The 12,582-nt window shown below is 42.3% G+C and overlaps 1 protein-coding gene across 1 annotated transcript in view; it reads right to left on the bottom strand.

Annotated features, from left to right (window-relative positions):
- The window catches only part of DCX (doublecortin), a 141,259-nt gene that overhangs the window by 122,467 nt on the left and 6,210 nt on the right, over window positions 1-12,582 (bottom strand). The window contains exon 3 of the mRNA XM_075538440.1: window positions 8,387-8,727. Coding sequence (XP_075394555.1) covers window positions 8,387-8,727 — 341 coding nt within the window. The remainder of the gene's footprint in view (window positions 1-8,386; window positions 8,728-12,582) is intronic.

Raw genomic sequence — 12,582 nt, 5'->3', positions numbered from 1 at the left:
CCCACCGACTATCAAGATCCCAATTCTACTTTACAAATCTGGCTAGACGAGAGGTTATACTATACACTGGTACATATAGGAACTGGAAACACAGGGAATACAGGGCATAGGACAGATGATATCTTCAGGACCAGTGGTGAGAGTGGTGATACCAGGAGGGTGGAGGTAGGGTGGGGTGGAAAGGGGGAACCAATGACAAGGGTCTACATATAACCTCCTCCCTGGGGAATGGACAATAGGAAAGTGGGTGAAGAGAGACATTGGACAGTGTAATATATGACAAAATAGTAATAATTTATAAATTATCAAGGGTTCATGAAGGAGGGGGTAGCAGGGAGGGAGGGGGAATGGGGAGCTGATACCAAGGGCTCAAGTAGAAAGCAAAGGTTTTGAGAATGATGAGGGCAAAAAATATACAAATGTGCTTGACACAATGGATATATGTATGGATTGTAAAAAGAGTTTTATGAGCCCCAAATAAAATTATTAAAATAATAATAATAAATGTGCTGGAAAATATCATAATCCCACTATCTGTATTAACCAAGAAGTGGAAGCAATGCACATAGCAACCAGTTGATAAATGGATAAGTAAAATGAGGTTTTATTTATTTAGGTCTTGAAAAAGGATTTCAGTCCATCCAGACATGCCTTGGAGCAAAGGCCTGATGCTCTACTGCTGGAAACAGAGCTAGCGAAAATGATATGGTGCACAGTTGTCCTTAGACACACACAGGTCACCATGAGTGAAAATGGATCAGTGGATAAATAAAATTGGGTATATCCATAAAATGGAATCTGTTGAAAGCAAAAGCAATTAAGCACTAATTCACTTTGGATGTATAAACATCCAAAATACACTGCAAGTTAAAAGAAGAAAGATAACACTCTACCACATCTTTTTTGATACCATTTATCAGATATGTCCAATATAAGCAACTCTATAAAGAGATAAACTAGAACTGTGAATATCTAGGTTTGGGAGGGCAATAAGGGATTGGGGATGATGACCAAAGGGCATGGACCTTTTGGAGGAGGTGATAAAATTGTTCTAAAATTGATAGTGATGATGTATGTAAAGTAGGTGAATATGCTAAAAACCATTATATAGTACTTTTAAAATGACTGAATTATAAAATATGTGAGTTCCAGCTCAATAAGGCCGTTTTCTAAACTTAAAAAAAATCAGTCCTTTCTCTGCCACTCTGAAAATTCCCTGCCATCCAGTCAATGCTGAGACATAGCGACCCCTAAGGAAATTATAATTATGAGAAAAATGTAACTTAAGAAAATGAGGCCAGTTGCTTCACTGGTTGATAACAGTGACAACTAAATTCCTGGATAATTCGAGCACCACATTATAGTCTATTCATGAAACAAAAGTGTATTTAGTGATCCCTCCCAGGCATCGACAGTATCGCCGATAGGGTAGAGCTGCCTTAATAATGTCACTGTTAGGTGTTTGTCACAATTTCAGCAAGCTGAATTTTGTCTTGCTTTGCTTTATGAGTCTCACCCCCTCTACTTCCCATACCATCTACTTTGGAGAAAAAAGGAGGTAAAAATAAAAATGACTAATTTTAGAATATTATTTGATCATGTCATTACAGGCAGCAAGAAAGATCTCTGTGTAGAAACGATGTAAATGCCATTGAGAGACCATTCCATCAAATACTATATCCCCCCACTATCCGTCATGTTGGAGAGTCTCAGGAGAGGGCTGGTTTTGTATGTATGTTTGTGTATATGTATGTATGTGTTTTAGTGTAGACAGAACAATACTGTGAGATAAATACTTTATTTTTTATTTATTTTATTTATGAAACTAGATGTACCCTTACAGGTCATATACTAATCCTCTCAAAAACTAAGGCACATAAAATGCAAATGATTGACCACATAACACTTAGTCAAGAACATACTGAAGACAAGCATTCCAGTCCTCTGAATCCCTGATCTTTCCATTTGGTGAATGTTAACTATTGATAGATGAGTCAGTGTGTGAGATGGGCATGCTACACTACAGATATTTTAAATTAAAAATTTCATTAATGTTATTGTTGTTGAGAACATACACAGCAAAATCAACATAATTCAGTAGTTTCTACATGTGCCTTCTAATAGCATTTATTGTATTCTTTGAGCCGTGTGACCATTCTCATCCTCCTTTTCTTAGTTATTCTTCCACCATTAACATAAACTCACTGCCCACTAAGGTTCCTGTCTAATCTTTCAAGCTACTGTTATTAATTTGATCCCAGACTGATAGTTCTTAAAAGAACTTACAGCCAAAGGCAGACTTTCGTTAAAAAAGAAAGAAAAGTTTAGCTAAGTTATTGTTTGGTTTTAAGAGGACTTCAGGGAATATTTATGGTTTAGGGTATAAAGATTATCACCATGAAATAGCTTCAGGGGTTTATCAGTGCATCATTGAAATGATATGTCTGGGCAAGGCTTGCTTAGATCACATGATAGAGCTAGGAGCAAAAATAAAATTCCAAGAGACTAAACTATGGAAGAAAGGGCACCACCTGGCTACACCTAGACACTTCTACCAGGAAGGACACTGTTGGATGTTTTGGCAACTTCCAACCCTATTTTAAACTGAAAATTCGATCTCAGAGAGAAGTATCTTGAAATACACTCCCCATCTAGGGAGGCAAATTGCAAACCATCTGCATTTCCAGAGCCCACCCTGCTTTCATACCGTAGCTCAGCTCTTTCCCACTTCATGCTCAAGCCAATCCTCTCAAAGGCTGGTTCCAGGAATCTCTGGAAGTTTGGGGAGGAGACAGGGACGATTTGGTAATACAAACATCACCTCTCTAACCTTGGTTTTCTTAAGTGAAGGTCAATAATAAATGATTACCCTCTGGGGAGATAATCTACAGCCACGTGGCCTTTTCGGTTGAGTCCAAAGTTGAATGACAGGGTCATAACCCTTGGAGGAAAGAAGGGTTGGCTCTCTGAGACCTGCAGGCCGTGGAGTGCAAACAAGACCAGGTGTGACTGAAGGGGGGCAGGCTGGGGGAGGTGGGGAATGACTGGTTACACAGGCAAAGGAAAGGCACATCCACCTTGGGAAAATCTACTCATCTTTTACAAGGTTAGATGGAACCACCCCTCCCCCTGTTGACTGCAATTGTCCATGTGCTTGTACCACTCAGAAATTTAACATGTCAAGATGAGAAGGACAAGCTTTTACTAGGAGAGTCTACCATCCGTGATACTGTCCTCTTCCTATTCCAACATCTTACCTTTCACAACTGTTCCTTACAGCGCATGTTCCCACTTCCTTTCCTTCCTTCCCTTCCTCCCTGCCAGCAAGTCGATGCCAACTCATTGCAACTCTATAGGACTGAGTAGACCTGGCCCCATGGGTTTCCAGATTTGTACCTCTTCATGGGAGTAGAAAGGCCCATCTTGATCCTGAGGAGTGGCTGGCAGTTTCGAAACTTAAGGATAGCAACCCAATGCGTAACCACTACACCACCGAGTTCCTTTTTCTAGGCTGTGGATAAGCTCGCGATACGTTTTAAAAGGCCTCCTGGTTATTCAAAAACCCAAGATCCCCAGCCAGGAACAGGAAATCAATTCATCCAATTGAAAAATTGGTCTGACAGAGCTAATACGAGTCCTAAAGGCCATATTTATCCTTTTGACATGTCTCTAGAGGCAAGTACATGTCTGCCTGAAGAGAGACTGGGTGTCAGTGAAATTATACCTAAACATGCCTGCCCATCGGTGTATCATGGAAATGGATGGTGCGAGCACCAGCTGCACTCCTATGTAAGTTGCAAAAAAAACCCCAAAAACTAGAAGCCTATTATTAGCTCTCAGCAATGCTAATGGAAGCATCATGCCCTCTGCTTTCCAGAACTGAACTGAAATGCATCATGTCTTTAATTAGCTAATGCTACCCAGTGCACCAGAAATTTGGGTTCCAGCTTTCATCCATCTATGACTTTTATGCATAAAGGCCAATAGGCTATTGAATTATGGAAACCAATTTTGCTAACACGTCACAACCTCTCCAGCTGCTAAGGAATCAAAAGGGTAATGGAGAGTGAACTAATGCTTCATCATTCAACCCTCCATTATGGTCACCTTGACCTCCTAGAAATCCATTTGAGCCCCTGGGAATACATCAGGGCCTCACTAATCAATCTTTATTTCCCGTGACATTTCTTTTTGAGGTAAGGACGACATTAGGATTCCTTCCTCTAGTGATGGTTAACTTTCCTGTCTCCATAGACCTCCAGTATCTCAGAAAGTGAGGTTAGGAATCCTGTCTTTAATCCTGGTTAAAGCAGAAGCCCTAACAAACCAGGGATTTTAAAAGCACAGCCAAACAGAATTAACTCAAAAAGCCATGCCTGCAGATTGCTTATCAGTACGCACAAGCCAATCAGGCAAATGGCACCTTGTTTTAGCTGATCATTACTTAAAGAAAGGGGTGTGGGGCAGGCAAACACTTGATTTGGTCTATTTAGAATCCACTCAGAGCATACGCTGAACCCAAGTGATGGCCTTGATTTCATAATTAAAATGGCTTTGACCACACTTCATCCTTTACAACATCGATTCTGGTGCCACATTTAGCCAGAGGCAGGCGTGGAATCTTGGCTAAGTAAGGCCAAGGGATTGCAGCACATGTGCCTTCAGTCTCCATGGAGAAAGATCATGTTGCCAAGTAGTAAGAATCCCCACTAGTAGTCAAAGTGACTGACAGGTGTTTACATGCAGATTGTCGTCACTCTTAATGGGAAATGGCTGGGTTCCATTGTTTTTAATCCAGCATCAACTTTCATTATACACAGCACCATTTTGTAATTAGTAGATTTTCTCCATGCCCTGCAATTTTTTTTATTTAATGTATATGCTATAACCACACGGCAATGTTTGATTTGTGAGTTGACGCAACCTTACCATTGAGGTTAGACTAGTTCCCAATCATTCAGCATGTTCTTAAAATGGCCTTTATACATTTTCCATAAAAAATCTTATGGTTTAACAAGATTGGGAAAATCTTAGTCTAAACTATATGAGTTTCCTTTCTGCAGGACTTCTCAGATCATTGAATATGCCAATGAGCACTCGGAATTTCCAAGAAAGAAATCTAATTTGTAGCATTTCACGTTATTTAACCACCCATACCAAACCAAACTCCCTGCCATCAACTTGACTCCAAGTCATAGTGACCTTACAGGACAGAGTAGAGCTTCCTCTGCGGGTTTCTAAAACTGTCAATCTTTAGGAGGATAGAAAGCCTCGTCTTTCTCCTGAGTATCAGCTGGTGGATTCGAACTGCTGACATTGTGATTAGTAGCCCCACATGTAATCCACTACATCACCAGAGCTCCTTTTATTTAACCACAGAAGCCTTTTTAAAGGAGTTTCTATTTGGCAGGAAGATGGGAACAGTTCTTGGAATATACTTTAGTCAAATGTTGAAATGGTGACTGCCACGTAAGTAGCACAAGCCATGTGGGTGATATTTCCACTCCTTTTAAAGCCCTCTTACTCTCTTGATAAACAGCCTTTAGAATAGTGAGTACTTGGGGCATTTAAGGGAGAAAGATGTGGCTTTCTGCTCCTGTAAAGACTCACAGCCTAAGAAACCCACTAGGGCAGTTCTACACTGTCTTGTAGGGTATCTATGGATCAGAATCAACTTAATAACAGTGAGTTTTTTCAGTTTGGGGTGTTGAAATCAAAGATCTTCTCAGAACCATAACCTGGGCCATGGGTGAATCTCTTTATGGAAATTAATTTAATCAACAAGAATTTATAAAGCATCCACAATGCACTGAATATGAAAACAATAACAAATTAAGACCACTTTAATTCTGCAGAGTGAAAGAGCATTTTCCTCGGGAAAAGAGGCATTTGAACTAGATGTTAAAGGATGACCCCTACTCCCCTCACCAATTTTCAGAATGTGTAAAGAGAGACTTTTCGGAGAGAAAGAAGAGAATGCACAGAGGCACAGAGATTTGAAAGAGCATTTTTCTATTCCACTGATCATCAACCCCTGATATTTCTGTGCACATACACAACCAACCGTATTATATACTGGCATCTCGTGGTGTGTTCCTTAATGAAATAGGGATCTGTGCTTGAAGGAGTCAGGGAGGGCTTGCCACTCTGCATGGACTGCTATAAGAAAGAAAACGGACTGATCTTGGGACTACTCGTTACTTACCTAGGTGCAATCACCCCAAGTTGTGGAAACTCATTAGAAGAATAACGGTGGTCAGGTAAGGGGGAAGAGAAATAATATTTATTAAGCACTTACTTTGTGCCGGTTTATTTACATATTAGACATCATATAACCATGAAGTAGATAATAATTTTGGATATACAGTATGTTACAGAATGGTTTTATGTCCCTATTTCATCTGATGTCCACACCAATGCGATGAGCATGGCATGGGCCCTTCGTGTGAAGCTCAAGAAGATTAAAGTTATTTGCTCAAGATCACATAGTAAGTGAAAATACCAAGACTAGGGGAAAAAATTCTTCTATATTCTTGATTTGTATTTGTTCCATATTGCTTCAAGAGGCTGAAGGCACTAGGCACAGATTTATACTCAATATTGTTTAAATCCTTCAGAGTAGGTTGCCTTGTAAAAGCTGGCTGAGAATATCCCTGTCTTAGGTGGAAGCTAAAGTGTTATAATTTCTAGGCCCATTCTGAGTTCCTTAAGAACGAAATGCACGGTGTGAAGTGAGGTGGCCATTTCACCACTTACTGAATAGAGGGGAGGGATTGATTAAAAAGATAGTGTTTTCAAAAAATAAAAATAAAAAGATAGTGTTTCCATGTGCTGGGGGGGGGGGGAGAAAAGCTCAAGAAGTTAATCTTTCCTAGTGTTAATTTTCTATTTGCTAGAAGAAAGGAAGATAATTTTCTCTGGTAATCTCCAAAGAAAAAACAAGATCTAAAGATAATGTTTTCTTTTTTAAAAAAGAAAGGACAATAACGTTGTTTTTCTTCCCCCCAAAGAGTGTCCAATTCCCAGGTCTTGTTTGTCCCAGATGAGGGCTGAAGTGGTGGAGCTTGTTCATTGGGAGCCCGCATTTATTACAGTCTGATGGTCAGAAGAGAACAATTCTTGGAGAGATGTTTAGGAGTTGGATTTCCCCCCCCCCCAACATCCTAGGTAAACATCATTACTTTGGTACAAGCAAAAACCACATATAACCCACACTTAAATGTATCTTTTCAGATCACAAGAAGATCAGGGCAGAGATTAAAGCCACCTATTTATAAAAAAAATTGCAAAGTATCTGAGTTTGAGTTTGTCCCACAACTTAAAATCTTGGAGTTCACAGTAGTAGATGTCAGAGATGATGGGGAGGAGACATGGTGCTACAGTTCAATACTTACCAGTGATTTGGGTGTACAGTCCATCTGATTATTCAGAATCTCTATAGATGGTCAAATATTGAAGGTATTTTAAGAGATGGAAAGTTTAGACTGAGAAGCTACACTTGTCTTCTCTGACAGGGGACCAGGATTCTCTTTAGTGCTAACAGAACCAGCCACTCTTCCAATTGCATTGGAACTTTTTAGTCATATATTTACCACTCGCTCTGCTCAAAAGAATAGTGCATCTGTCTGATGGAGACGCCTGGCTGCATTCTTTTCCAGATATTAATATAGGTAGCACTTTAGTAGCACAACCAATGACATGAAGAAACTGATTTGGAGGGTGAACAGATGGCAACATCTTTCTGAGGCTAAATTTAGGATCTTGAAATAATCTCCTCCTACAAACCATTAGTGAAACCAAATTAAGACAGCTATGTTATCCCATGGGAAAGGGACAAAGATTTGATGGCAGTGAGTTGGGGGGTTTTCTTTTCTTTCCTTTCCCTTTTTCCCTGAGTGGGAGGCAAAAACAACAGACCAGGATTTCAGTGTTGCCCGCATATCTGACTCCCTTCCTAGCACAGAGTCACCAGAATGGATATGTCAGACAAGCCAGAGTGGGCACATCGCATTTACAGTCACATGCATTAGAAACACAGATCAGACAATCATCATTGTATCATGTTAATGGCTACCGTCATATTCATAAGGATGCGGTAAGAACTAGGCTCTGACACTTCTTTTCTTAGCAGATAAGGAAGCTGAGGCTCAGGAACAATTGAACATGCTGAATCAGAAGCAAATTGGAGCTCCAAGCAGAAGGGGCCTCTCCTAGTGCTTGGCTCCCTGAAAAGATCTTTCTTTTAAACGAGATTATGTCATCTCAGGTAGGGATAATGAGATATTGAGGAAGTATTCCCCAACTGAAAATGATGCAGGTACCAGATCGGCACCCAAGAGTTTGGGGCAAGTGAGAAAAAAGAGCGCGTTTTCAAAGGTATCTGTACCTGTTTTCCATCCAGAGTGTAGAGTTTCTTGACAACCCCGGTCTCCAGTTTGATGGCTTCTGTGATGTCCGTGAGGACTTGCTCGAAGGAATGGGCTGTCTTCTTGTTCAGAAGCACTCGCACCGCCTTCCTTGGTTTCACCCCGCTGCGGATGATGGTCACCAGCTTGGGACGCACAAAGTCCTTGTTCTCCCTGGCCTGGCCACTATTGCTGCTGGCCAGGGACTGGGGGGCTTTCATGTTGGCTGATGTCTTCACGTTGACAGACCAGTTAGGATTGACATTCTTGGTGTACTCCACCTTTTTAAAGAAGTTGTCTGAGGAGCACACATAGCTTTCCCCTAAGGGAGGAAATAAGTGGTCAGATGATTAGTTAAACAGCAGATACCAGTGGATTATTCGACACTTTGACAGAGGGTAGGACTTTTGGGGGACTGAGGATAATTACCACATTGAGGCATAATTCCTAATGGGGCTCTTTAGCAGTTTGACTCATTCAAATTCAGGAGCATGTGATCAATATCAACAACAACAACAAATTCTTCAATATAATGGCTTACCTCTTTGAAGAAGCCTGTTGGGCTAACTAAAGGTTTTAAGAATAATGAACACACCAAAAAAAACCTAATAAGTGGATTCCATAAACTTTACAGGTTTTATTGGAATTGAAATCTGTATGGTAAATTGTAGTATGGCAAAGATTTGTTTGAAAATCATTTTAGAGGTTTGTTAGCTTCTAGGGCCATTATCAGAGTGTTACTTTAATGAGTCTCAGTCCTGTGTCCCATCACCTCATCCCTTTGTAATATAATCAACGAAGGAGAACATTCCATGTTAATATATTATATCCCAAGCTCAAATGACCCGAGTCACCTTTCCTATTGAATGTATAGTTCACACTTTACCAGAAGCCCAATTATTTGTAGTTTACACAGGGTATGTGAGTCAAGCAATGAAAAACCAAAAGCCTAACAAACTGCCATTGAGTCAATGAGGACTCATAGTGACTCTCTCAGACAGAGTGGAACTGCCCTGTGGGTTTCTGAGATTGAAAGTCTTTATGGGAGTAGAGAGCCCCATCTTTCTTCTTCAGAACTGCTGGCAGTTTTGAACTGCCAACCTTAAGCAATAGAATATTGAAATGTGAAAAGGTGTGTGTGTGTGTGTGTGTGTGTGTGCGTATGTGTGATGTGATTGTATATATACATTGTGTCCTATATTATTAAACCCCATACACAAGTAGCAAACCTAATTCGCAACCTGAATCTGTATGCGCATCCATTCACAGGCATGTGCATGGGCGCAGCTGTAGACACACACACACACACACACACACGCACGCACACTGCCTTTTATCTGTGAGGCTAACTGCTGTGGAGAATCAACTGCTGAAATTTACAACTGACCTGAAACTTGCAAAATGCACTCGTCTGTTCCCATCACCCATCTTTGACCTTCCGAGCCTCGCAAATGCTGCACACTAAATCCGGGTCTCTGGGGTGACGTTCAACAGTGCTAACCCTTGGCTTCCACAAGTAATGAGGTGAGTCTGTGCGATGACATCAGACAGACAGCCTGATTTCGGGATTGGAGGGATGTCCACATTTACCTTGGACTAGTGGAAATGACTAAAACAGCGGGGAAAAGGCAGGAGCCAGAGGCAAGAGATGGGGACTGGACACGGGGGACCCGAGGCTTGAGAAAATATGAAGACAGAGAGGCTCAGCCTGGGGGGGAATGCTGTTGGCAATGGTCGAATTTGTTGAGTAAGACACATTCGCCTCCAGGTATACAGAAGTTCATCCACTGGCCGAGCTGCACCAAGCTGGTGTGATTTGATCAGATTTCAGTCAATCAGTAATAACCCAACATGAGTAAATAAAAGAGCAGCAGGCAATGCAAGGAAAGCATGAAACCCAATTACAGCCCCGTCGCTCTTCCCATTCCCTTGGTCTCAGCGGGCGAACCATGCAGATCTTCAGAAACCCTGGCCTGAGAATTCACTTCCTTTGCAAATATTGATCGTTTGGCTGTAGCACCAAATCCTTTAAGGCATGTTAATTAATGAATTCCTCCCTTAATACTAAGAGAAGATTCCATCAGAATCTCTAGGGCCCCTTTGAGGACACTGATGAGTGTGGAAGGGGAGGGAAGTGGCTTCCAAAGCATGTGCCCAAAGGTTTCCAAAGCTGTTTGATGGCCCAGAAGCCTCGGGTGTTCTGCCTGGCCTGAGAGTGGAGGGGCCAGGAATGGTGTTGTGGGTGAGCACAGGCATCCTGCCCCCGCTGGTGCACACATGCACCTCCAAGGAAGGGATGCTTAAGGGTTCTCTCTGCCGCCTCTGATCAGCAGGGTGGGTTAGGCTTCAGCCGCAAACAAACTCACTGCCAAGGAATCCGGAATCTGTGCTGAGTAACAGCAGCCCGCTGGGTGGGTTTGCGAGCCTGTTCCTGTTTACCGGCCTAGAAAGCCCTGTCTCTCTCCTGCAGAGCTGCTGGTGGTTTCCAACTGCTGACCATGTGGATCACAGCCCATGCCACAGAAATTCATGTTTCTCTGGACTGGGTTTTTAATTTGTGAATTAAAAGAATGAAGGGGTGCTCTCTGTTCTTCTGTAATTTCACAGCCAGTGTCCCTCCCCCCTTTGAAATGCCTTAGCACTTCACCAGATTCACAGGCACCTTGCAAGAGGTCACTGCCGTTGAGTCAGATGTTTTCCATAACTTGTCATGTACTTTGAAACCTAGCCTGACAACTGGTGGTGTGGAAACGTGTGAGGTTATATATTTATGATTTCACTCCTCCACAGTCTTCTTCTGGAGAGTCAGCTGTGTAGCCCTATTAGGACTCTGGCCTTTTATTTTTCTCACTCCCATCTCTTAAACCTCTTAAGCCTCTGAAATATAAGTATGATTAACCACCCCAGATGAAAATGAACACGATGGCGAATAGCAATAGTATCATTTGACACCCAAGAACTTTGCAGAGGGTCCATCCCTCAGGCAAGTCTATGTTAAGCACCTTCCAGCGAGACATTTTAGTCACTCTACTCTCTCCTTTTGGCTCCAGTATGGGGCAGTGGAAAAAAAACAGCTGATATGATGTCAGTCAGAATGGGACCCTGGTCCTGGCTCCACCATCTCCTAGTGGTGTGTTCTAGGACAGCCTCCCTAACCTCCCTTGCCTTTCGCGTGTCTGCAGAATGGGGACAGTAACAACCATGAATAAACAGCTATGTCACGGAGGAGCGACAGTCAGAATTCTTCCCGAAGGCAAGGATACCAAGACTTCAGCTCACGTACTTTGGACATGTGATGGCGAGGCATGAGTCCTTCTAGAAGGGCATCATGCTTGTAATGTAGAAGAGCAGGGAAGGAAAGGAAAGCCCTCAACAGTGGCTACAGCAACGGGCTCACCCAGGAGCATGTGTGAGGATGGGGCCGAGCCGGGCCGTGCTTCCCTCTGTGTGCATAGGCTCGCTATGAGTCAGAACGGACTCGACAGCACCTAACAACAACAAGTGCAACAATACCCACCTCAAAGGGTTGTTTGGAAGCACCAGTCAGATGATGCACATGAAGTGTAAGCACTAGATGCTAGCTGTCATGATTTTTAAAACTGTAATTTGAACAAAAGAGGGATGGGAATGAGATGGAAAGGGCAGAAAGAGCAAGGAGGAAGGGAGGATTAAGAAAAAAGAAAGGAAAGGAGTAGCAGGAGTTGGAGGGAATGAAGCAAGGACGGGCATCGAGAAAGTGAGCTGTGATTTTAATATAACACAATCACTGCCCGGGTCTCATACCGCAAAAACACAAGGTCCGATTTGTTGGAAGGAAGAGACCTCCAGTTGCTGCTAATGCCAACTCTAGATTTCTACAGCTAACACTGAGGAGCCCTGGTGGTGCAGTGGTTATGCATTGGTTATGTCGTGGTTAGTAACTGCAAGGTCAGCAGCTGGAAACCACCAGCCACTTCTCTGAAGGAAGATGAGGTTTCTATTCTCATAAAGAATTACAGTCTTGGAAACCCAGAGGGGCAGTTCTACTCTGTCCTATAGGGTCAACTCTGAGTTGAAATAGACTTGATAATAGGGAGATAGCTAACACCCAACAAAGCTACTGCTGCCACTGCTAAAGTCCCCTATGGGCAAAATGTCGATGAGGAAGAGCAGCAACACAGTCAGACAGACCTCAAAG

The sequence above is a fragment of the Tenrec ecaudatus genome, chromosome X, assembly GCF_050624435.1.
Source record: "Tenrec ecaudatus isolate mTenEca1 chromosome X, mTenEca1.hap1, whole genome shotgun sequence".
NCBI lineage: Eukaryota > Metazoa > Chordata > Mammalia > Afrosoricida > Tenrecidae > Tenrec > Tenrec ecaudatus.
The sequence above is the reverse complement of the archived record's forward strand: the minus strand, read 5'-3'. Positions and strand labels throughout refer to the sequence as shown.